At 39.8% G+C, this 24,355-nt stretch overlaps 1 protein-coding gene across 1 annotated transcript in view; it reads right to left on the bottom strand.

The window, feature by feature from the left end:
- The window catches only part of MEGF11 (multiple EGF like domains 11), a 202,619-nt gene extending 180,827 nt beyond the window's left edge, over window positions 1–21,792 (bottom strand). Inside the window, exons 1-4 of the mRNA XM_013128970.3 lie at window positions 21,746–21,792; window positions 17,305–17,428; window positions 14,741–14,842; window positions 13,135–13,235 (exon numbers count right to left, since the gene is read on the bottom strand). Of these exons, the coding sequence (XP_012984424.2) occupies window positions 13,135–13,235; window positions 14,741–14,842; window positions 17,305–17,420 (319 nt within the window). The 5' untranslated portion in view covers window positions 17,421–17,428; window positions 21,746–21,792. The remainder of the gene's footprint in view (window positions 1–13,134; window positions 13,236–14,740; window positions 14,843–17,304; window positions 17,429–21,745) is intronic.
- Window positions 21,793–24,355: the final 2,563 nt, after the last annotated feature.

Genomic DNA, 24,355 nt, shown 5'->3' with positions numbered 1-24,355 from the left:
TGTCCCTGGAACAACTTGGGTCATTTTAGCACACTCCTCCAGTCCCTGTGCTGCTTTTAGGGGAAAAAAAGATGATTCTTGCAGGTGAACCACCAGTTATCCTATGGCCAGTGGTTTCAGATAATGCAGGGAGGTCAAAACAGATGAAAAGAGATGAAAAAGATGCTTGCCCCTTTTCCATTAGGAATCTCTTCACTCAGGGCCAGTCTGGTGTTTCCATCTTAATGTACTGGCCTAAATCCAGGGTGTGCTGAGTCTACAGTATTGGCTTCATTAGATAAGCCTGGAGTCAGCTTTTGGCTAGATTTTCTTAGGCTGTGCTCAGGAAAGGGGGAGTTGATAGTGGAAGAAAGATGACTGCAGCTAATGCATCCAGGTGGGTTTTCCTCATTCTTAGATTATTGCTTTGTTGCTGAACGGAAGATTCCCTCTGTAAATCACTGCTTTTCCGTCAGGAATCACACTGATTAGATGGTTTCCTGGATAATTGTTCCAATGAAGTGGGATAATAGTTCTTTGCATTGCTTAATGTCTGATTCTATGGTCATCACTCAGGATACATCCATTAATTTATCCCCTTGGATAGCACTTTAATACAGGGTTCATCAACTTTAATTCATAAAGGTATTAAGAGATCTCAAAGCCTGCTAGCAAGCCTTATTTTTCATCTCCTTCTTGGTACCTCATGAAAATAGTAACAAAAAATACAAACCCAAGGAGATCAATGTGATCAAAGGAAAGATGAGACTGATGCAGATCATGCAACAGTCATAGGTTGCAAGACCAGCTCCTTTTCCTGCAGGTTCGGAATAAGAGGCTATGCACCTATGCAATCAGAACATAATCAATGGTCTTTCTTGTCTGGGACTTGGGGAGTCTCTGACCACTGTGCCTTGGTGAGATATTGATCTGTGGAAGGCAGCAGCTAGGTTGTGCTATCCTCAGTCTTGACACCCTGCCAAAGCTTAGGGAGCTGGCTATGCAGGAGACAACCTGTGAACGTCTAAGGTAAAAGGACTGAGGAGACACATTTCAAGGAGCAGAATCTGACATAAGTTAATGTCATCACTGACAAAATACCAGTAAATCCCTATGTGAATCTGCCAGGGGGTGAAGAAGCATCAAATCTAAGATAGTTGCAGCTCAGCTTTCTAGTACAATGTGTGGCTCTGATGAGTAATGTGAAGGTGAACACAGGGTCCCTCATGTTCTTATCATGGCTGAGTGTCCCAAGCAGATGACATGGGCTAGATTACAGGTCTTAGAACAATTCCAGCCAGACCTCAGTGTTTCAGATTCTCAGGTCTCACACAGGAGGGATGCTCAAGTTTCCTGATACTGGAGAAACTGGCACTGATGAGAATCTAGTTTAGTCTGTGTTGTGATCTATTGCCTGCTGTAGGCCTTACTGTAAGGAATGGCTTGGGAAACAGACTGTGCCAGGGGAAGGTCAAGGTAGAGGAGAAGCAGCCACTTTTTCTATGTGCCCTCAGAAAAGTAAGACTGGTGAAGTACTTTTTGGGATTGCAGTCTAGTTGGTTCTGAGGAACAGCTGAGCTGAAGCAGCACGTCCCTGAGATGAGAATGGCATCGCGTTAGTGACCATAAGATAGTGGCAGTGACTGTAATAGAGAAGAAGGTTAGAGCCCTGCAAACAAAGAGGTTGATGGAGTCACACATTTAGCAAACTCTTTGTATCATTTTGATGCCCCATTGACCTTATCTGCTCTTGTAGAGAGAGGGAAGGGGAGATAGTACTTACCATTTAATAATGTTTGAATGAGAGCTGAAAAGCAGCCTCCTAGTAGCAGCAAATGTCAGAAGAGCAGAACTGGGGTCAGGAAGCTGAACCACTTTGTGTTTGGTTGTGTGAGTAGCTGAAGAGCTCTGCAGTACTTCAAAAGTACGAAAAAGGAACGTTGGGAAGGCAGGACTCTGAGCACTGAAGTGCATCTGCCCTGCAAAGTGGGCAGGTTCCAAGGCTGGGTAAAAGCAGCACTAATCTGTTAGTCTGTAGATAAATTCTACAAGGCAGTTCTAGCAAGAGGAATGACTGCAAAGGCAGGAGGGAGGCAAGTTTCAGAACTAGGCAAATTCTGCACTGAAGGCAAAGCATCTGTTTCATGCCTGATTCCAACAGATTCATGACCAGTGTCACAGAGAAAAGGAAGACCTCAGACCAAGGCTAGAGATGACAGATCACACAGGGGTGTCTCTTGCTCATCCCCAGTGCTCCATAGGGATCATGAGATACAAGTACTCAGGCTTGCTCTGTGGGGTGAAGAGCAAAATTCCACTTTGAGGTGAAATCCTGGCCACTATAAGGCAGTCACACTCCCAAGTCACTTAAAATGGTTAAGGCTCAGTCTTTCTCACTGCCACCACAGAAAGTGAATCTGAGCCCACAGAGAACACTTTGGAGATCAACTAAATATTGGTAGTGGTTGATCATTTAAGGCCTGCAAATGATGTTATACATTTTCTGCCATTGCTTCAACTAGAAATAATCATTGCATTCTACCACATTGAGAGGAGAGACCTCTGCTGAGATCAATTCTGCTGATCAATGTTCTAATACAATATTATTCTGTGGGATAATTTCAGCATTTAACTTTTTGTGGTAAATGATTTCCCATTGCCTCACTGCAGGGTTCACAACAATCATTATCACTAGTTCAAACTCTTAATGAGGTTAAGAGAGATCCTGAATCAGCAGAGCAGAATCTATGACCCAGGAAAGCTTTTCCCCTCCTGTGCCCTCTGCCTATTCCTTCCACTTTGGTAAATTGACCAACTCTTTGCAGCAATTTGTAGAAAATACATTTTCACTGGTTAATTTTCTACTGGAACTTGATTCATCCAACCAGCAAACCTAATGATAATTCCTCTGCAAATTGTGCTTTGTATTGCATCTTTAGAAATAACATTTCTCTCTTTTCCTAAGTAATATAGAAATACTAACATCTACTCTTAGGCATTGTCTTTCACTCTACAGATGATCTAGCAGACCTCACTCCACCAAAACTAAATGCAGTCAAATAGTGTTTGTCAGCAGGAGGGTCCTGTTTTCTTTGAGGACAGAAGAGGGAAAAAGCAATTCTCCTTTGTCAAAAGCAGTGGAAGTATTCCCCAAACATTCTGTTCTTAACCTTAGGGGAATTAGGTTTTGTTATCTGAAGGAAATTCTTTACAGGCTGGGGAATAATGGCTTAATGGACATTTTAATGGCTTTAAGATGAAAGAGTGGAGACTGAGATGAGCTCTCAGGCAGAAGCTGTTCCCTGTGAGGGTGCTGAGGCGCTGGCACAGGGTGCCCAGAGAAGCTGTGGCTGCCCCATCCCTGGCAGTGCTCAAGGCCAGGTTGGACACAGCGGCTTGGAGCAGCAGCTCCAGTGGAAGGGGTCCCTGCCCATGGCAGGGAGTTGGAACTGGCTGAGCTTTAAGGCCCCTTCCAATCCAAACCATTCTATGAATAGAGCAGAAGCTCATACCCAAGATTCCTGGGTATTCCTGCCAATATATGGAGAAGCAGCCAAACCTACAAGGAGAAAAACATAACCTGGTCTACCAAACCACCTGTAATGGCAGTTACTATCAAACAACACTCAACAGACTGCTGAAGCAATGACTGCTCTCCACTCTGGAGCATGGGTACCTTGATCTGCAATTTGGCCTCTCCAGGAGTTGTGCTGGAATGGAAAGTGAGCTTCCAATTGGAAAGTACAAAATCAGAAACTAGCTAAAAGGGAGAAGTCAGAAATAAGCAAACATTTCCAACATAGAAAGACTGAAGCAATGTACAGCTGAGGAAGGTGAGGAAGGCAAGACTCTCAGAGGTGCTACAGCAGACAGTGAAAGACATGAGCAGGACTTTGGCCTAAAAAGCAATGCAAAATAACCAAGTTATCTTGCCTGGTTCTCTGGAATCACCCCAGAAGTACAGTACTTGCATATTTAGCTACAGGTTACCTCCCCTCAGGGCATTAAGTGAATTTCTTTGTGTACAGATTCCATATTGCTGTTCCTCAGAAATATTTCCCATTGGATTTAGTAGCATTGCTACATGCCCATAGATCTCCGATTACTGACTTGCGGGTCTCATGCCAAGAACGTTCTATTTTCTGTCAGTAAATGACACAGCTCCACTGCTGATTGATTTTCATAGGCAGAGACTATGTGCTATGTAACAGAGTGAGGATGGGTGCACCTCAAAAATGTTCCTAAAAGATCATAAGCAGATAGACAAAGACATCTGGCCTGCATGATACTTCTGGCTATCGTTGCTGAGTGATGCAACACCTAATAAAACTAAATTACTCTGATTCTCCCACATACATTTTAGTCCTGTAGCACATTGAATAAACTATTGATTTTTTTCAAACAAAATCTTTCTTCATTCTTATTCCAGATTTCATCAAGCCAATCTAACAATAATCCTTTCTTTGTTTCTCCCCAGAATAGGATGAATATGGACACATTTCTAAAGGCAAACCCGTCATCAAGGCCAGGCTATTGGATGGCATGGGCCCCAGAGGGCCAGTGCTTTTCAGACTGCATTGAAGATCAAGCTACACACTCCAAATGAAGGTCACCCTGATGAAATCAGGGATAGGAGTACAGTCTGTTTGAAGATCATGTTGTGAATAAGCTACAGTAACAGTACTGCGGATGGAATATTTAAATGCAGACACTTTTGACTCTTTTCACATTTCAAAAGGAACCATAGTGATGTCTTTCAGAGCAACTTAGGGAAAAGAACTGCAAAAATGACCTCAGGAAATAAATTGTTGTGTAATTATAGGGGCTGACTTTCATCCCAAGCCACTAGACTAAACTTTTCTGTACCCAGCTCTAGATTGCAGATCGACTCATTTAGGATCAAGTCCAATTTCTTAGTAATGTCTAAGTGCTTAGAGAAACTTTCTACTAATGACACAAAGTAAAATGTACTTCACGATTCCTGTGATTCACACTGTTGTCTGAAAATAGAAGATTGGATCTGAAAATAAAAGCTTACACCTCCATTATCAGAAGCTGCTGAAGATGTCTACCCTTTACTAGAAGGTAAATGTTACATAACATTTGCATAAACACAACTATTATACAGTATTTGGTGGGAAAAAAGATCATTTTGGATACATTTAATAATGCTTTTAAAAGAAATTCTATTTAAACTGTAGATTCTCCCAACCAATGGCACCTGTCAATGCAGATGTAGTGATACCAGATCCTAAAATAGTACCAGTGACTTGCTTCAGCAGAGCTTAGATGTGCACTACATTGCTGTAACAAAAAGCCTCCTTTTGTTGCTTATTATACTGAATACCCCGTTTAACTTCTTTATAAATTTGCTTATAATGTGTTCCACAGACAGTTTCTTCTTTTTAATCAGAAAAAGAGCTCTTTATTTGACTCCATTTACATACTTAACTTGAAAGCTTTTTCAAGTAAGGCTATCTTTAGTGGGTTTGCACATGAATTTCTGGGCATGACAGTAATGAAAGTAAATCATAGTATTCAGCAAGGAAAAAAACTTGATAAAAAGAAGGAAAGCTTTGGGATTAAATACATTGAAAATACCTCTTGACTTAGAGCATCAGAGAAAGTGAGGTTTGCCAAAGTGAATGCCTGGGTTACAAATACAGAGCTGAAGATAAATTATTCAGAAACGTGCAATGGACTGGAGTTTCATGATACATTTCCTTGGGGAGCTTTAGGAAACCTTCAGCAAAGTGAAAAGTATGTTCAACAATACACAAATATGAAGTGAAATGCTATAATGCTGTAACAAAGAAAAAGAGGATGTCTATGTTAGCAGTCAGAGTATCTGGTTCTAGAGGAGGCATCCATGGCTGGTTTCTGCTATCTCATTAATACTTTTACACTGTACTACTAGAGTATTTAGTATTAACAGATGATTTTCAAGCTATCCAGCCAACATCATCATCATCTTCTTTCACTAAGAATAATCAGGGAACCAAAAATGAACACTGATTTGCCAACTGACTCTACTGCAAACCTGAAATGGCCATCTATGTGCCCTTTGTTTTCTTTTCTCTCTTCTTCCACTTCCATTTTCCTTATTAAACGTTTTTTAATCTCAAGCCACAGGTTTTCTCTTTCTTTCACTCCTCCTTTCCTGTTCCACTTTCCCACCAGGGGAAGTGAGAACAGCTGTGTGGCTCAGTGAGCGAGCAGATACTGGGTTAACCAGTGTGGTTGACCAGGTACTGGGCTATGCTATTAGTCTATTGTACATCCTTCAGACATTCTCCCTGTGGTATGGATTCACTTTTATTTACACATTCAATCTTACAAGATGCCTAGAAATGAGGAAGAGTGGCAACTGGCACTTACACTTTACTCCAGTCAGCAAGGAATCCACAGAGAACAGTCCCCCCCATCTGACTGATGGCTTCCAGACACCTGGAGTTAATGTGGGACAAAAACTCTAGAACTGGTCAGGGCAAAGTCAGGGGAAGCTACATAAAGGCCACCTAGATTTAGGTAACTTCTTTTCCTCTCCATCTCCCCCTCCTTTCCTATGTCTTCAAAGCACAAGGGAAATAAATCTGTTAAATAGGAGAAGGATGTAAAGGAGTGGTCAAGAAAACAACTTCAAGTTTAAACATGTGTTTCATTTCACACATCTGTCTTCTTTCTGACCCTATTGATTTCAGTAAGTTAACCCAGCTCACCACACATCTGGACTACTAATGAGCAACATCTTTTGGAGAGAAAAAATCATCTGGAGTTCTTTGCCTCCATTATCTGATAAATGGCCAATATCTTCTATGGATATACCCTCAAAACCAGTGCAAATCAGCATTAACAGCACTGAGCTGTATTAAAGCAGAAAGAGGAAGAGAATTTTCAAAGGGAATCAAGACATTAAAGAAGATGTAGAAGAGTAAGGATGAAGTAACTGAAGACATCCCTGCCAGCATGGTGGATCTGGGCTGATTTACACACCTAGGGATCAAACTGCTAAAAACTGGGCAAATGAATGGACTAAACTGTGCATGGCTCTTGCTCTGAATTCAACAATGAACTCACACCTCTGATTTTTGTACATTTTTTCTGATTCTCTTTTTTCTGATCCTGCTGAAGCTCCCAGGTATCCAGTCCATTACCACAAGTACTGAGTAGCTCTGGATCCAGTGCCTCCTTCTGTGTCTGCCTTCCCAGTTGTTTTATACCGATCCAACTGAGATTGCCTAAAGCAACCAGAAAAGCTTTTTTACTGCTACACTTGCAACAGTCTAAATCTTTTTCTAACTATAATGCTTGTGTAATTTTTCCTCTGATATTTATTAAGCCCTTTGAGACATTATGCAGCTTCAGCAAACCTTTCCAACTTCATGCTACCTTCATTCCTTTGTATGAACATTTTGTTTCTCCTCCTTCCCCTGCATTTCTTGCAGAAGTCTTTCCCTTATTTCCTTACTACTCCCCACCAGCATCTTTGCAAATCCATCAACATCCAGAAGCTGACTGCAAATGTAAAATGATGGATGAGAGATGAGAACTGATTTTTTCACCTTCTCAGCAAAGAGATCTCTCCATTATCTTTAGACTAAACCGTAACTCAATGTCTTTATCTATGCCACAAAATGAGCTGACCTAATTGTAAGGCTTTCTCCCTCTTCCTATCCTACCTCCCAAGATGTTCAGAAGGAATAAGCAAAGGTCTCTACTGTTTGCAAGCTATGGCCTGCCCTGCTGTGTTCTGTAAAATGGGGTATCAGGCATTGGTACACAGCTCCAATGTTACACCCGGAGTAGGGTAGCAGGAGTTGAATGCAAATAACCAGTTCTGCTACATACTCCTTCTGTTGCTGTCCTATCAACCCACCTGAACGTTCAGCAGAAAACAGGGATTCCTCCCAGTCACCACACATTGGTAATAATGTTGTTGCTAACATGACTATGACTACTACTATTAAAAGCAGAATTTCTTAATTCCTGTACAAGATCCCCTCACATGTGAATGCAGGACTTACATTATCTTCCCCATATTCTTCACTGGAAAAAGATGTATGAGGTCGTCTCAAATGCATATAAAAGAAGAAATTTCAGAGTCTCCTACTGTCATTTCAACTCTATAATTAATAACCTTATATGCAGAATGGTCTTTCCGCACCGTTTTCTTGTACGCATACATCCCAAATCAGATAGAGAAAAGGAATGTCCCCTGATACAAAGTATCTATGTACTGCTAGATCATTTCCCTTAATTTATGTTGCATTATTGATGTACAGAATGCTGTACTTGAATTATGTAACACTAAGGCTCTTACAGCAAGCACCAGCTTTAATGTGTGTCTATAAAGATAAGAAAAATGTATTTCCTAAGTCCAGCAGATTTCAAACAATATATTTTCAAGTTAGAGGGATGCTCATCATGAGGAATTTAGCATTGAGGTGAGAAGGGAGGGGGACAACATTCCTTCTAAAATGTTAATGAGCTTCTGCACAACAAAGTGAAAATAATCAACAAATCTGACATATGAACAAATGTTATGAATATTCAGGAAGTTTAAGCCGCTGATTCAACAGTCTTGTCAGAGTGTGCAACTTCTGCACTGATCACATAAGCCATTATTTTTCTTTTCATCACAAGTACACTCCACTGCGGTGTCGTTGTAACATACACATTGAATTGCAAGGATTGTAATTCATCCAGATGGTAGGATGCTCTGGCATTGTTGTTCCTATGGTACAGATGTTTAACAAACCAGCCATATGGCTCCAATGAGATGGCCCTTTCAAAGATCACAAAAGCAGCCTTGTAAACGGGAGCGCAGTCCTGAAGTATGAATGTTCCTATTGCTACAATCAAAGCATACATCATGCTATGAAGCTGGTGGGTCTGATAGAATTGCAGGATTTATGAAACATTATTTAAAACCCTTAAAAGTATCAGGTCCTAAATCTGCACAATTTCACCAAGTCAGCTATTAACAGAGCATTCCTCATTGGTTTTGAAATTCATTAAAGGTTTCAGACATAGGCTGAAAAGATGGGTATATAACTACCTGCAAATATAATAATGTCCAAGTGAACCATCACTCTATGTGACAAACTGAGACCCAACCAGTGAGACCAAGAATTTCTCCATCAAAAGATTTGTCAAAGTCAAGGAGCCCTGAATGATGGTTGTGGCAATTGTAATGGGGAAAGTTGAGAAACAGTCTGAGATCAATAATATCTTGGCCGAGAAAGGAAAGACCCATGGTCAATCTATAACTCTACTGAATTTTGGCAGGTTTGAATGATAGGTAAGTGGTGCCAGTAAGATTGTTTAATCGCTAATCCTGTCATTATTACATCCTGTCACATTGCATAGATTTAGACATTAGAAGAAGAGGGTAAGGTAGCAGAGTGAAAAATAAAACTGTTAAAAGTTAAAATATCTCAATCTGTGAAGAAAAGGTGAATTGCCAACTTTGTGTTTCATGCTGGGTTTTTTCTGCCAAGAACAGCAGATGTTGCAGTCCTGTCTTCCTTTTCTCTGATACTTGGGTCTCTGACCCTTTGTTACCTAGAAGAAACATCTCTTTTATATAAATCTGTTGTGCAAGAGTAAGATTAATATGGACAGCCTGAACAAAGCATTCGTCTCCCAGACAAAAGTGTGCCCATTTAGTACACAGGGAATCTTTCCACCTGACGTGTTCTTAAAGGGAAGCATTCTATTACCATCTACTCAACAAGTAAAAACTACAGAAGAGCCACATAATATTCCTTTTCTTGTTCTTTTCTTTTGACCAGCAAAGTGGTCAGAGATGCTTTAACTACCCCAGATCCTAATCAGGCAAGAGCATTTTAAAACATCCTTATGCAAACCTTGAAGGGCAGTTGAACCCTGTGGTGGTTTAAGAAAAAGATTTTCTGCAGTTTATGCATTTGCTCTGCCAGAAGCTTACCTTAGCATACAAAGTACAGGCAATCACAGTTGCTCTGATTTACTACCCGGCTTGTGCTGTTTGTTTTCAGGGACAGCTCAGTGAAAAGCTATGTCATGTATGAGAACATTCAGAGAAGGGGAATCAATTTGCAGAACTATCAGAATGGAAGCAACCATTTTGAAGACATCAATGGAAAAAATATGCAGATGTGTATTTGCAGCATTTTTCAGGTGGAATTTCTGGAATACCATTACAACCCCAAGATATTCCAAGCCTTTTATGGGCACAAAGGCAATTTCATAGCCCAAAACTGCCTAGCCAAAGTGCTAATGAACTGGCCAGATGTATAACTTACCAGCCAACAAATTATTTGACCTTGTGCCTGAATTCCACATTTTCTGGGGCAGCAGCATATCCAGAAAGGCAAAGAAAACACCAGAGTGGCAGAGCAAGACATTCTGCGTCATCCTGATTACATAGAACTGAGGGTAGATTTTCTTAGACCAAACCCATTTAGTAAGTCCCAACAGGAGGACAAAGATAAAACTGTATATCTGACATTCCTTTTAAAATAATAAATGAGAAGGGAAAAGATCAAAACAGTCACTGAAAGCCTTCATTCCTGCTTTAAAATCCAAGAAACAGTCATTAATAGAGATTTAAACTCAGCCTTCTCTAGTCTAAACATGTCACTGTTAATTACAAAGCTATTTAACTTTTGCAAGAAATAAAGACTGCTATTAATGAAAGAAGAACCAATTAGCCTTTAATCTACACAATGTTTTTTAATCAAACTTTCTTTTGATCATCAGGCTCACTGCGGGATGTATTCTCTCCTCCCCATGTTGTAGTGGCTTCCATGATTGCTAATGGAATAGATTTTAAAGGGCTGGCTGGGTTTGGAGAACCTTCTCTGCAGGGCTGGAGCTTCCTTCCCTTTGTGGCAGTGGGGCTTAGCAGAAGGATGCTCATCTTGAACCATGCTGCCCTATGGCAGCACAGGAAAGTGGGATGATTTTGATGGTGTCTCCTCGCCTCCCTCTTGTAGCTGCTGCCATTAAAGGAAAAGGCACTGAACATGTCTGCAGGAATGTGGGACAGTAGTGCTAGACTAGCTTGGTAGGCAACAGAAGACAGCATCAGTTTAAGGAAAACAAACAAGTGGGTAAGGGAAGGTAAGGAAAGAGGCAAAAGCAGGACAAAAAAGGAATTCGCTGCTGACTGCAAAGAATGATGAATGGAAGAATTTGCTTGTTGGCACAGAAATATGTTGTGAAAAAAGCCAAAACAAAACTAACAGGACAAGGGGTCGGTGTGTTAGAAACAGGGAGTATGACATGAAAAGGATCACAACAGCAAAATATTGGTGAGCCTTCAAACTGCTGGTTGCAGGGTCAGAGAGATTCAATGAGGTTTTTCAGTTGGTTGATTGGTTTTCCTTTGTGGCTTCTTGTGGTATCAAAGCAGTAAGACCACGCATCTAGAATCAATCATGATGGAGAGCTCCTTCCTTTACATCATTTCTCTTTCAGCAGCATTTGCTTCCCAGATCTCCCAGGAAGGATAAATAAAAGATGGCCTTTGAGGCATGTACTTCGCATTTCTGACCATGCAGATGATTCAGTGTAAGAACCTGACTCCTGCACATGTGAACCTAAATACCACCTACACTGTTTCAAGCACACAACTGGTCTGACCAGGTACCTGCTGTCTGTCCCGCATTAGCAGAACTCTGGTTTATGGTCTGTGCTGTTCTTTCTCTGTAATATTTGTCTGGCAGCAGCAGGACTCTTGAGGATTAATACTAACCAAAAAGCACTTAAAAATAAATGTTAACATCCTCATAAAATCAGAAGCTCTGCAGAGATCTGTTGTCATAACCAGTATGGCAATTAAAAAACAGAAAATAACAGACATTGGTAGATTGCAGAGAGAAAAGTGAAAATAAGTATGTTCTGTGCCAGACAGGATTTTGAGTCACAAAACCAAGTTGGTAATAAAAGTATGTGGAGAAACTGCTGCAACGATATTGACCCTAGAGAAGCTTAAAGGTAACTACATACTTAACATAGGAAGGGCTTCAGCAATAAGTCATATTCAATGCTTTTCAGAACTTGAATAACAGCACTTCACATTTCAAAAGATCAAATGATTACTCCTTCTGTAAAATCAGGCTAATTCTACCAGCCTTATCTCAAAGGGCTGGCAATTTTGCAGAGTCCAAAGCCCCCTCAAAGTAACTGTTCGGCATAAAGGTCATTTAAAATTACATTAGGGTCTATTCATGTTTCTGAGGTGCTTCTGTATTACATTTTAAATACAATATAGTTAGTCAGATAAAAACACCAACACAGCTGGATACAAATAGCTTTAAAGCACTGTGTCAAGATACATAAAGTTAGCTGGATAATTGTATTACTTTAGTATCTAAATTATTCTGTGGCATTTTAAACCTGTCTATAAAATTTGGATTCTGATATTTATCAAAACCTTCTTGTGTTTTTCTTGTCATAATCCCATTCTAACAAGATGTAGACAAGAGATTCCCAGCTCCGCTTCCTGAGCAAAGCTGCAACACTGATAACACACAATATTAAAGTACAAGGCATTTTTAACTAACAAAGCATTTAGGTGTTCTTGAATGATCCATTTCACTTCTTGTCCCCCTCAGACTGACCCAACACACTCCAGAGCTTTTTATTGACTTAGACAGTGCAGATAGGACAAAGTTCTGATATTTGTGAAGCTTTAAAAAGAGCAAAATCATTGACAGGAACTGTGAGAAGTGCTGAGATTTTAACTGCTTGTACCTGAACTAAGAACTTTCCAAGTTAAGAGGCAGAAACTTTATGCTGCTTAATAAACTCTGTGACAGTTTACATGTAAGTGTGGTTTTAGTTCCCCTAATTCTTTAACATTAGTACATACTTAGGTAAATTGCTCCCCAAAGTATGGTCTGATTCAATAAAGCATTCAGGAACTTCATTAACAGCCTCTCCAATGATTTCAGCAAAATTTTGCTTGGGTACTTGGAATACATATACTGAACTGACCTGAACTGTTCAGTATCTGCAACCCTGACTGAAATCAGTGGGATCTGAAGGTTCTGAGCAGCTCTGAAAATCAGCCTTTAATATTACTACTGCAATACATCTTTAATGTACCTACAGCTCCTGCAAAAATTACTTTTAATTGTCAGATCTGAAGCAAAGCTCTGTACATACGTATGCAGTAGTCTCCACTTTCGTAATATCCAGGGCAACACTGCGATCTTCGCCGATACATAGTTCTTAGTCCTCTTCGATAGGCTGTTTTATAACTTATTCTAAATGGCAAGACAGAAAGCCATTTGACAATACAGAAAATCAATGCTTACTGTTGGAATTATATTTGTGTTAAATTATAGTAAGGATAGCATTCAATAATTATTTAAAATGCATGAAAGCTTTTGATATTAAAAGCCACAATAAAAAAAATCAATATTTGTTTTGAAACTTGAAATATAACTTGTATTATAAACACAGTACTCATGACAGTCAATCACTGGAGCTCCTCCTAGGACTGCTACCTTAAACCATTTCCCCAGTCCTAAAACAAGGGCAAAGAGTTTCTTTGAGAGCAGATGATTCATTTCTGCAAATCAGCAATGTCAGTTATCACCAGTGGAATGAGCAGAATCTTCCACTGTGTCAGTGCACTACACAATCCATTACCACAACGGAAACTGTTCTCGCTACACAAAATGAAAAGTTAACCCCAAGTGATTTCTTCCTATTTGCTAACCCTTCCAAGGCACTAATGCCTTGCAAAATGCCATTAGAGTCCCAGTGGAGTATTTAAAGCATGTTTTCTCTACTGCAATATGTGGTCTACAGAAATGGTTTTAAGCATTCTGTAGCTTCTCTAGACTTATCCATAGAGTTAGCAATGATACTACATTAGAAAAGGAATATTAACGGACATATTATATTATATCATATCATATTATACATTATGTTTATATAACAGCTTTATTTATGTTAGTTTATTTGAAATTACCTAAACTGAATAAAATCTATTGTCCCTCATGCTAGATAAATCGATCAAATTTACTCTGCTGCATTCCAGTCTATACAGCAGTGCAGAAAGCTTTGCTCCCTGTTCAATTCCATACATCAGAACACAGAAACTAAAAAGCAAAACCCACAGTCAGACTAGGATAGTGCTGAACAATCTCTCTGCTACTGAGAGTTAAGGTACCAATTAGCTTGCTAAAACTCCCTTGAAAGATTTCGAATATTAGTGGATGTTTGTAGGATCCTTTTGTATTTGGAACTGGAATGAATTAACAGCAATATCTTGGAGCCTGGGAAAAATTAACTCTTGGTATCAGTGCTAGAAATGGATCCATCCTTGTTTTACCAGATATTCTACACAGATTTTAGTGCATTATTTCAAATATGGATCCATTTGTAATTATCACTAACCCTGAAGTATCCGATTCTTCAAGATTTAGGAGCTTCAGGGACTTCCTACCATAAACCTGGACATGTGCTAATCACTTGGAAAAGATAACTGGTCATGGTTGGTCATGCAAGAATCACTTCCAGTCCATGGAAGGGCAAATGGCAAAGAGACATACTCCTGAATGGCCCTGTAAGGGACTGACTATCATTGACCTCACCCAAATTTCAGGCAAAAAATCTCTCTACTTCAAGCAATGCCTCTAGAATTCCAAACACCCTGGCTATTGCGCTGAAATATATCTTTCCATATCTATATTACAGTACCACAAAAACTTGCATAAATAAAAGGCAAAAAACCATAAAATTTTGGGCAATTAGTTCTTACCTGTGTCTGGTGCACTTGAACCAGTTCAGTATGTCAGTACATCTTGTATAATAGATCTGATCAAAAGGATGAGCATAAGACTCCTGGACTGTCACAGCATAGCTAGGAGTAGACAAAGAAAGGAAGTGAAAGGCTGTTTGTTGCAACCTGAAAAGCTTCAGTTCCCTGTATATGCCAGTCACCTAACTTCGGTATGAAAAGAATTAAATCAATAATCTCAGAAACTTTGGGCATTATTACAAATCAAGAAAGGGCTTCCTTCAGCCATAGCTCTTCCTGAACATTCTGGCAATGCTGCTAACTTTGGCTCCATAACAGAAACAGAGGTTTCAGTCTGAGTAACAAACCGTTCCCTTCTGGAAAAAGGACTAAATTCATGGTAGTTTGGACGGTGAAAAGGGTATTTGGTTGACTTAATGCTGCACATTTTAAAAGAGAGTAAAGCACCATGGTTTTAAAACATCCCAGTTGCTTTCCTGCCTAGGACTGTCAATTTTTGCTTGTACTCCAAAACAGCAGTGAAGAGTTTGTGTTAACGTAGCAACGCTGCATGTTGCCACCATGATGGGATGCTGATACATCATTTTAGGATGAAGCAGCACCACTACTTCAACTATTGGGAGCACCAATCAAATAGGATCATTTATAAAAGATGTTGAAGAGTGTTTATTCTTCTGCTGGACAAGTTCAATCCTTTTAATCTGTAGCAGAAATAACCTCAGAACTATGTGAAACTTGTAATGTGAGTTAACTGGTATCTAGATTTGGAACATACAGTTAGAATGGGATTAGCTCTCTTTGTACAAATGAATGGATAGAAACCAAAACCAGGCGAGTTGGTTAGAAATCACAGAGCTCCAACAACAGTAAGAATTCATTAATCTCCTTCCCAAAACGCTATTTTTCACGTATCAGGTACTATATTAATTGCTATGATTATACTGAAAGTGTCTGGGCTCCTCATGCGACAGAGGAATACAAAACTCACAGACTACTTAGGGTCAGTCATTTTAGAACACTACATTGCCCTATAGTGAGTGTGTGCACTGTCCAAGAGACTCAATCTCAGGTTCTGATAACAAGCCCAACTTTATCAGATCTACGATATCTTTGGAGAATGATAGTGAAATCATTCTAGACAGGGTCAAGACTCAGGAATTAGACCCTCCGAATCATTCATTATATTGATTGTTTTAATCCTCCAAGTGATCTCCTTCTTGTCAGTGGGACTGCTGATGTGATTAAGCCCTGTGAGACTGCACCCACTAGGTAATACCAAAATATTTGCTTGGAAGGTCCGACTGGCTTGAAATCGAAGGCTGGACTGTTACTGCCCTGCTTGTCATGCCCCTTCCAGACAAGCCAAGATTCTACAAGATGTTGCTTTTGCCCTCTGTCACAGTTTGCTGGGTTTGACAATAATGATTTTACTGCCACTAATGGCAAAATGTAAAATATTTACATTGCTCATTATTAACACAAAGCAGTAACACTCAGAAATCTTGATTATTATTTTATGATGCCAGTTGTTATCCAGCAATTGCCCTAACAATCTTTTCCCTTTGATTTATTAACATCTAAGTAACAAAGTCATCCTGGTCAGTACAACCAATCAATTTTGGTATTTAATTTTTGTCTCTCCTTGATTGGGTCTCTGGGTTGCTGACTATCTTCAGACAAAATCAATATTTTATTCCTGTGCTCTGAATGCACTTCACCTCCCAATACAGACTGCAAAATCCTCTCCTCTCTAGTTTTTGCTTTGCAGTTGCAAGAAACCTGCAAACAACCCTCTAAAATCAAACTGCAGTGCCATTAAAATATGACTCCATCTCTGCTCTTGTTAAAAGGGTTCATTTTGCTAAAGTGGACAGTAATTCATATTTGTGTGAAACTAAACTACAGAACTAGAAATTTAGTGAGTTAAGCTTAAGAGTACAGGAACTTCAGCCTCTGCAAACAGACCCTACATGACTGTGACCCCTATCAAAGATGGTGGGTTTCTATGTATTTATAAGAACTGTCCTGCACAGATCCACTTTTAGGATGAGGACACTGTAACAATAGAGAGAACAAGAATTACCAGGGCCTTTAGTTCTCTGTGCTTTCAAGTAGATATTCTTTGATGCTGACACAAATTTGGCAGATAGTCACAAAGTTCAGGACATAGAGAATAAACCTGCATGGTGCAGCAGGAAGGGCTTAAAAATGAGTCAAAATCTCTAATAGTCCTGCTTGACCACAACCAGAAAAAAGCAAGACAGAATAAGGCCACCATTTCTCTAGGTCTCTCCATGATAAATGAAAATACCTGTGGAGTGCTCTAGCTGAAACCATGGAGGAGCTTTCCAAAGTGCAACTGAGCAGAGGGGTATGTAGTCTATATACAGCTCAAGCTTTTAAACCAATTCTTTGGGATGACCCAAATTCTCAAAGCTGCTCAGAAGTACTATTTATGTCTTGCAAATCCATGTTCTTTTGTGAGGCAGGGTGGCATTTAGCAAATTGTGGCTCTTATTTTGCCTTTTGTATGTACAGATCTGAACCGGCATGTTATACATTACCTTTCCCAATGACTACAAACATTCGGATCATCTGGGTTTAGGGACAGAGTACATTTGAGCAGAAAAGACAGAATAAGCCCTTTTAGAATCCACTTGACCAACATATGCGCCACCATTGTTGTATCTGGGTGAAGAAAAGAAAGTACAGCCATTAAAGACAATTTTGAAGAAAACATCCTTCTGGGCCTTTTCACCCTTGCTTTTGTGCAAATCCAAATACTGGGGAGTTATTTACAAATTCAAATACTTCAAAAAGCAATCAGCTAAACAGCCAATGCATTCTGAAAGGAATTTATACATTTAAAGCTGCTAAGCCTGATGAATTTGATCATTAAGCTACCCAAGACACTGATAACCCCAATGATTCTTTGAAAGAACATTGCTGCTACTGATCATTTTTACAGCTGTCTGTAATGACAAAATAAATTACTGAGGTATTAAAACAAACTATACTTCCATCAGCCTATAGGCAAAAGGAAGAATACCCAAATACCCCCTTTGATTTACTTAAATGTGTTTTACTTGTGTCAATATAGTATGCTAGAGTTCAGCCATAGGCTCACTACATGACTGAAGCAAAATCAATTTGCTTTCTAACTCTCAGATGGGGAATCACTTACAGTGGCAGAGGTCAAAATATTGAGTCATTTTATGCAGAACACCAAAGATTAAATAAAAATATTTGCATGGAAGTTGGAAACAGATTGTATAAAATTTATTAGCTGTGGTCTCTTCATCGTGTAACAGTTCATCTATTGAATGTACTGACTTATACATACTTATTGCTCATTTGGGGCTTTGAAACCAAAGCCACGGCATTTGCCTAGAGGCCCCAGTGATGTCAGTCAACAAAACGAAATAGACAGGAAATAGGAAGCTGCTTTTAAATGTAACTTTACAGAGGTGTTAATCTGTTAAACATTAAGACAGTAAAAAATATTTGAAAATACCCATTTTAGACATTCACATCATCACATAATCCACCACTGAAATCAAAAGTCCCAGAAATTATTCCTGGCAACAAGACTGCCCTAAAAATAGACTGAAGCTTCATATGATCATCTAAAAAAACACATGGCTCATTGCCTTATGGTCCAGAACAGCAAAAGGGAAGTTAAGAGGTTTGCTCTGCATGGCACTGATATACAGCCCAGCATAAAGAAGATGTCACAAAGCAGAATGAACAGTGGAGGGACAGCCAGGAAAGCTGATCTGAAACTACCTCCTGATTCAAAGCCTCCTTAGCCAGTTCAAGGACACCCATTACCTTTAGTGAATTTGAAGTCAGGATCCCCATGGGAGTAATAGCTCATCTTTTGAATTATTCCTAGAGCTCAGCTAAACCCAAAGATAGGTCTTAAGCCATGTAAGTCATATTAATGTTAATTAACATGATAGAATGCTAATGTTCCTCATGAAATGGATTTAAGCCTGGGAGTACCATTCCCCACCTGCAGGCTGTTTCAAGGTCCCATGGCAACAATGCAAAAGCTTACTCAGGAAATTAAGAGGGCTGATGGCATGAGAGGCAGTTCTGTTTATTGAAAAGACACTCACTACACTTGTCCTAGACATGGAGGAAAATGTCTTGATGGGGCTGACCGGGAAGTGCTCATGGGACAGAAGTTCAACAAACCTAATGTTCAAATCCAGAGCTTGAGTGCAAATTCAGCTTTCTTTTAGCATAGCATGTACCAACACATGTGAACTATGAAGTATGAGGCTCAACAAAATGACAGACAGGCTTTTAAACAAAAAAAGTCTTCAAAAGATGCCTTTAACGTACTAAAGTACCTGCCATTTGAATAATACCAAAGTGCAGAGGACAAGGTACTGAGTACTATCTTATAGGTTGCAATTTAACCCCTTTCTTCATTCTCTAATTCTTTGGTTCCTGGTAAGACTGAACAAATTGGACCAGAAGAAAGTCTATTTCTGATCAACAGAAGTATCAAAGCAAGGGTAAGGCAAAGCCACTTAAGGAAATACAACCATTAACAGAGGGGGTTCGAAATCAAAACATGGTTCTGTGCTCAGTTTGTTGACTTCTAGAGAACATCAACAGCCTGGGTTTATCCCTAAATTAATTAGAGGCAGAAAGACAGCTTGATGTCTACATTAAGAGAGCTAGCCTCTTCACATTTAAATAAAGCAGCCCTATATTTGAATTGTGTAGTTCTTAGAGATGTCAGCTTGTTCTTAGGAAAACAAAGTATCAGTTTGGGTTTTAAACCAAACAAACACCAAAGAATTATTTATACAACTTAACAGCACACAGAATAGTTGTTAGTAATGTATTTGAAAAAGGTTCAAACTTGTTTTCTAAACTTTGAATTTTAATATGAATTTATTATCTGTTTAGAAATGAACTGCTTTGTGCAATTAATTTTCCAACTTTGTAAGTCAGATCGTATATCAGAAACATCCAACTTGCCACATAAAGCGGAACCTCATTCATCTCAAGTGTCTCTTTTCCTAAATCATATGAAATATTTCACTTTGATCACTGTTAATAGAAAAGACCTCATACCAAAATGGAATGGTTGCTATTACAAGATTCAGAATAAAACTCTAAAAATAGGAACACATATATTAAAAACCAGCATCAAAAAAGACTCCAGTAATGACATTTTTTCAGCTTTTATTGCTCCCCACCATTGCAGAATCATGGAATGGTTTGGGACAGAAGGGACCTTAAAGCTCATCCAGTTCTAACCCCCTGCCATGGGTAGGGACACCTCACACTAGACCATGTTACAAAAGGCTCTGTTCAACCTGGCCTTGAATAGTGCTAGGAATGGGGCAGCCACAGCTTTTCTGGGTGCCCCGTGCCAGCGTCTGAGCACCCTCACAGGGAACAGCTTCTGCCTAAGAGCTCAGCTCAGTCTCCCCTCAGGCAGGTTCAAGCCATTCCCCTTGGCCTGTCCCTACAGGCCCTTGTCCCAGGCCCCTCTCCAGGTTTCCTGCAGCCCCTTTAGGCACTGGAGCTGCTCTAAGGTCTCCCCTTCAGGAGCCTTCTCTTGTCCAGGCTGCCCCAGCCCAGCTCTCTCAGCCTGGCTCCAGAGCAGAGCTGCTCCAGCCCTCACAGCATCTCTGGCCTCACCCTAACAGCTCCACATCCTTCTGATTTTGGAAGCCCCAGAGCTGAAGGCTGCACTCCAGCAGGTTCCGATGAAAGCAGAGAACAGGAGGTAGACCCTACATCCTGCACTGTGTTTAATGTTTGGAACATATTCTCCAAGGAGGCAGCATCAGCTTTTCAGGGGGATAAAGCCTATACCTTCATTAAAGATGCAGCTTTTAACAGGAAAACAAATGGCACAGAGCTTCTCTGTGCAGTCCCTACATGGACTCTAACTTTTTTGTCTTTCCAGGCCCGATTTTTCTTTTCAGGAGTGAAAGAAGTCAATTTAAGTACAATTTGGCACGAGAGAGGGGTTTTCAGTCCAAAATACAAGCTGGTGATTTCTCACAAGTGTCTCCCTCTCTGCTGATTACAACTGATCAGGTTAGATATCTGATACTTATTGAGCCATTTTCACATACCTCAGTGAAAGAATTTCAGTATTTCACCTACAATATTGACACAGATCACTGGTTCCAGGACAAAAGAAACACACTTTCAGTGTTAAGCCCCAAATCTTATCTGTAAAAAAACTGGTAGGTGGCAAGTCATTGATTTATGTGCCTGTGGATTCACCTCACAAAAATCTCTGTTGAGGAAACTGTGCAGGGGTTTGCAAGGAGATGGGGAGATGGAGGTGATAGTTTAAACTGGACAAAGTACATCAGAGTGTGGACAAAAGCATGTTTGTTACTCTCTTCTAGAGTTTGGACAACACAAGCTGAGGATCAGAGTACCACTCGAGATTAGACCTGCGTGCAGAGAAAATAAGACCCCAAAGAATCCTTGCTGGGTGAAGGAAGTATCCCCTTAAGCCTTCTCTAGGTGTTGAGTACCTGGTTGTGGGCAATATTCTTGGGAAAGAGAACTACTGCATACTGGCATACTGGGAGTAAAAAGCAAACCAAAACCACAGGTTACATTTCTCTTCTGTTTCCTGGGCTGACAGACTAGAAAACTTAACTAAAAATGACCATTCCTGTTGAGGGGCAGTAGTGACACGTCTCCTTTTGACATCCCTGTCACAAAAGGTTTCATAACATGACTTCAACATGAAATTCAGACAGAATTTCCAGCCCATGACAAAATTGTAAATGGAATGGTTTTTTCTCAGTTTGGCATGGAATGAGCCTGGTGTCCAGCTGTAACAAGGGAAAATATTTACAGAAGTGTCTTTCATCAGCATGCAATATTCTTAAATCCTTATGTACTTTTGAAAATCATTCCTTTCGGTGTCTAAATGCATATGCAGTTTATTAACCTGACTTTTCTCCACAGATTTCCGTTTAACAAGGAGCCATGTTAAAAAAGTCTTACCTCAAAGTGCTAAAATTCCTAATGGATCCTGGCTTTACAGACTCTCAGCACATGAAGACACGGAGCACGTTAACAGGATAGCAGACAAGAGCTCCTCAGACATCGCTTGGCCCTGTGAGCAGTCAGTTTGAAAGAGAGAAAACATACTGGGTCAAAGAAAGTGTGGTTGGAGGAGTGGGAAAAAATTATGACAGAAATTATATATATTTAGAATGGTTTATCTCATAAGATAATTGTGTTATACCAGACCACAGAGCACTATCCTGTTCTGAGCCAATAGCAAGCGTCTAGGATGGAGTGGAAGAAGATGGTTGACAGTAACACATCCCTTTTCAACCCTTGTAGCTTCCAGCAATTTGCAACTTCCTCAGCCACAAGTGGCAGCAAGTGTTTAATAGATTTGATGGGTTCTAGTCCAATAATTTCTCTAATCATTTCTGATCCATTAAAATGTAAATGCCAAGCTCTAAATCTGAATTTTCGTGTAACATCCTGGGATGGTCTCACATCTTAGCCATGGATGGTATCAAATACTTCCTTCGGTTTTACATCTGCATCCTCAATTATTTGATACATCCTCACTCCTCTGTTAGAAATCAATCATTGATTCTCAGACTTTGTTTCCTGTTCTTTCCTATCACATAAACAACGTTTTATTTACATACAGATGATTTCTTCTGTAATATCCCAACAAAAAAGTTGAGTTTCTTTCAGGAAGTTTGATGAAAGATCTTGAAAAAGCCCTCCGGAAATCTAACTGGATCTTGGTGATCCACATGTTTATCTCAAAGTGCTTTAACAATTCATGGTGCCTTTACAAAGCCATGTTGACTCTTCATAAATATATTACATTTATCAAGAGATTCCCTCATTCCATTCTTAGAGTTGCTACCAAATAAGAAAACGGAGGTGCATCAAAATTCAAATCTATTCTCATATTTGTGTGTGAGCAATTGAGGAAAATGCCAGATAAGAGTTAAGTCAGAAAACAAGAAGTTGGATTTCACTGAAGGAGCATTAAAGTGACTGAGTGTTTGCTGATTACACTATTTTAGTCTCAAAGTAGTAGCAAGCTTCCAACAAGCTGCCCTCAGTGGCATTCCTTCTTCTCATCCCATCTGAAATTTTCACCATACTTTAGGCAAGGGATCATTTAAACACTCACTTCACTTGGCTCTCCATCAGATTTTATTCGAAACAAGCTGTTAGGAAAGCTAAATGAGGCCATCAGTTTCAAAACTGATCGGGATTTTTTGGATGCCTCCACTTATGATTAATAACTTGAGATACCGTGAAAGGGCTGAAGAATATGCAGAGCTCAGAAAACATGCTATGGAAGAGGCTGGTTTAATGTGGGCAGTCAAAAACTAAGCCATTCAAACTCACTAGTCACCTCTAAAAATTGGTGCTACAACCAACAGCAATATTGCCAACAGCAAGTTGTGGTTTTGGTTTGTTTCTAATGAGAATTTAAAGCTGTTTTAAACAGATAAACATTTTAGGAAGGACTGCGTACTGCATACAAAAGCACTGGCACTTATCCTCTGAGCACAGACAAATTCAAGTGATAGGAGTAGCAGAAACACTAGACTATGCACTGCATTGCTGGGTTCTCTCTCCTGACATCTTGCATGATTAAGACAGTAGACAAAAGCTGCCTCTGTTAACAAAAGATGATACTTCAGTTAACAGGGTCTATTTAAACCTCCAGAAGTCATTGTACTGAGGGCAAATTGTTATCCCTTACATGCAGGCAAAACAGCTGGTGTGTAATTTGTGCTAAAAACCCCCATGCTGTCATTCACATATTCAGCTTTTCCATGTTCTCTCCGGTACTGCTTTCTCTAAGGTCTGTGTGCATCTCTGCCTGTGATGTCAAGAAGGCAGTTCAATAGCTGGAAATACTTGAGTACATACAGAAGTCACTGCTATTCACAAGTGTCCCTGATATCATTTCCAGACATAAGTCTCTTGTTGCCTGGAGGTGACAGAGACAAGGGGAGAAACAGCTGACCAGGACAGCTCAACTGCTTCTGACCTTCAGCAGGTTCCTCTATGGTCCTCTGGGACAGCTCATGGCACAGGATCAGTTTGTGCAGCTGAAGAGTCCAGTCCCTCAGCAGTGGCACAAGCTGGGAAAATGCCAACAAGATGTACAAAACTAGGAGCTTTCTTCACTTATACTTGAGTTCATACAATGGAGACAAGCTTCTTCCACCTTTTCCCTTCTACTCATAGGGGTAATGCCAACAAACCTAAGCAGGAACCTGAACTTCTCAGGATAAAAGTATTCTATGCTCTGTAGGTTAACCTAGATCATGTTAACCAAAAATCATGGCTGAAGTTTACAATGGATGTTGTAAATGAAACTAATTAAACAATTCTGTTGTACTTTCTGGAATCAACAGGACTTGGAAAATAAAAGAATGAAAGCAAAATTTAGATATTTTTGTAGTTTATGGTGAAATTATCAAGGAAAATGATGAAGAGCTGCATCCAGAGTCCTGTTTGCTCAGTCTTAGCCAGGCCCCTTCTGCTACATCTTCCAGTGAAGCAAGTGCTGTTCAGTGCAAATAGAAGAACTAATTCCATTTCCAAAGATGTAATTTT

The sequence above is a fragment of the Melopsittacus undulatus genome, chromosome 9, assembly GCF_012275295.1.
Source record: "Melopsittacus undulatus isolate bMelUnd1 chromosome 9, bMelUnd1.mat.Z, whole genome shotgun sequence".
Classification (NCBI taxonomy): domain Eukaryota; kingdom Metazoa; phylum Chordata; class Aves; order Psittaciformes; family Psittaculidae; genus Melopsittacus; species Melopsittacus undulatus.
The sequence above is the reverse complement of the archived record's forward strand: the minus strand, read 5'-3'. Positions and strand labels throughout refer to the sequence as shown.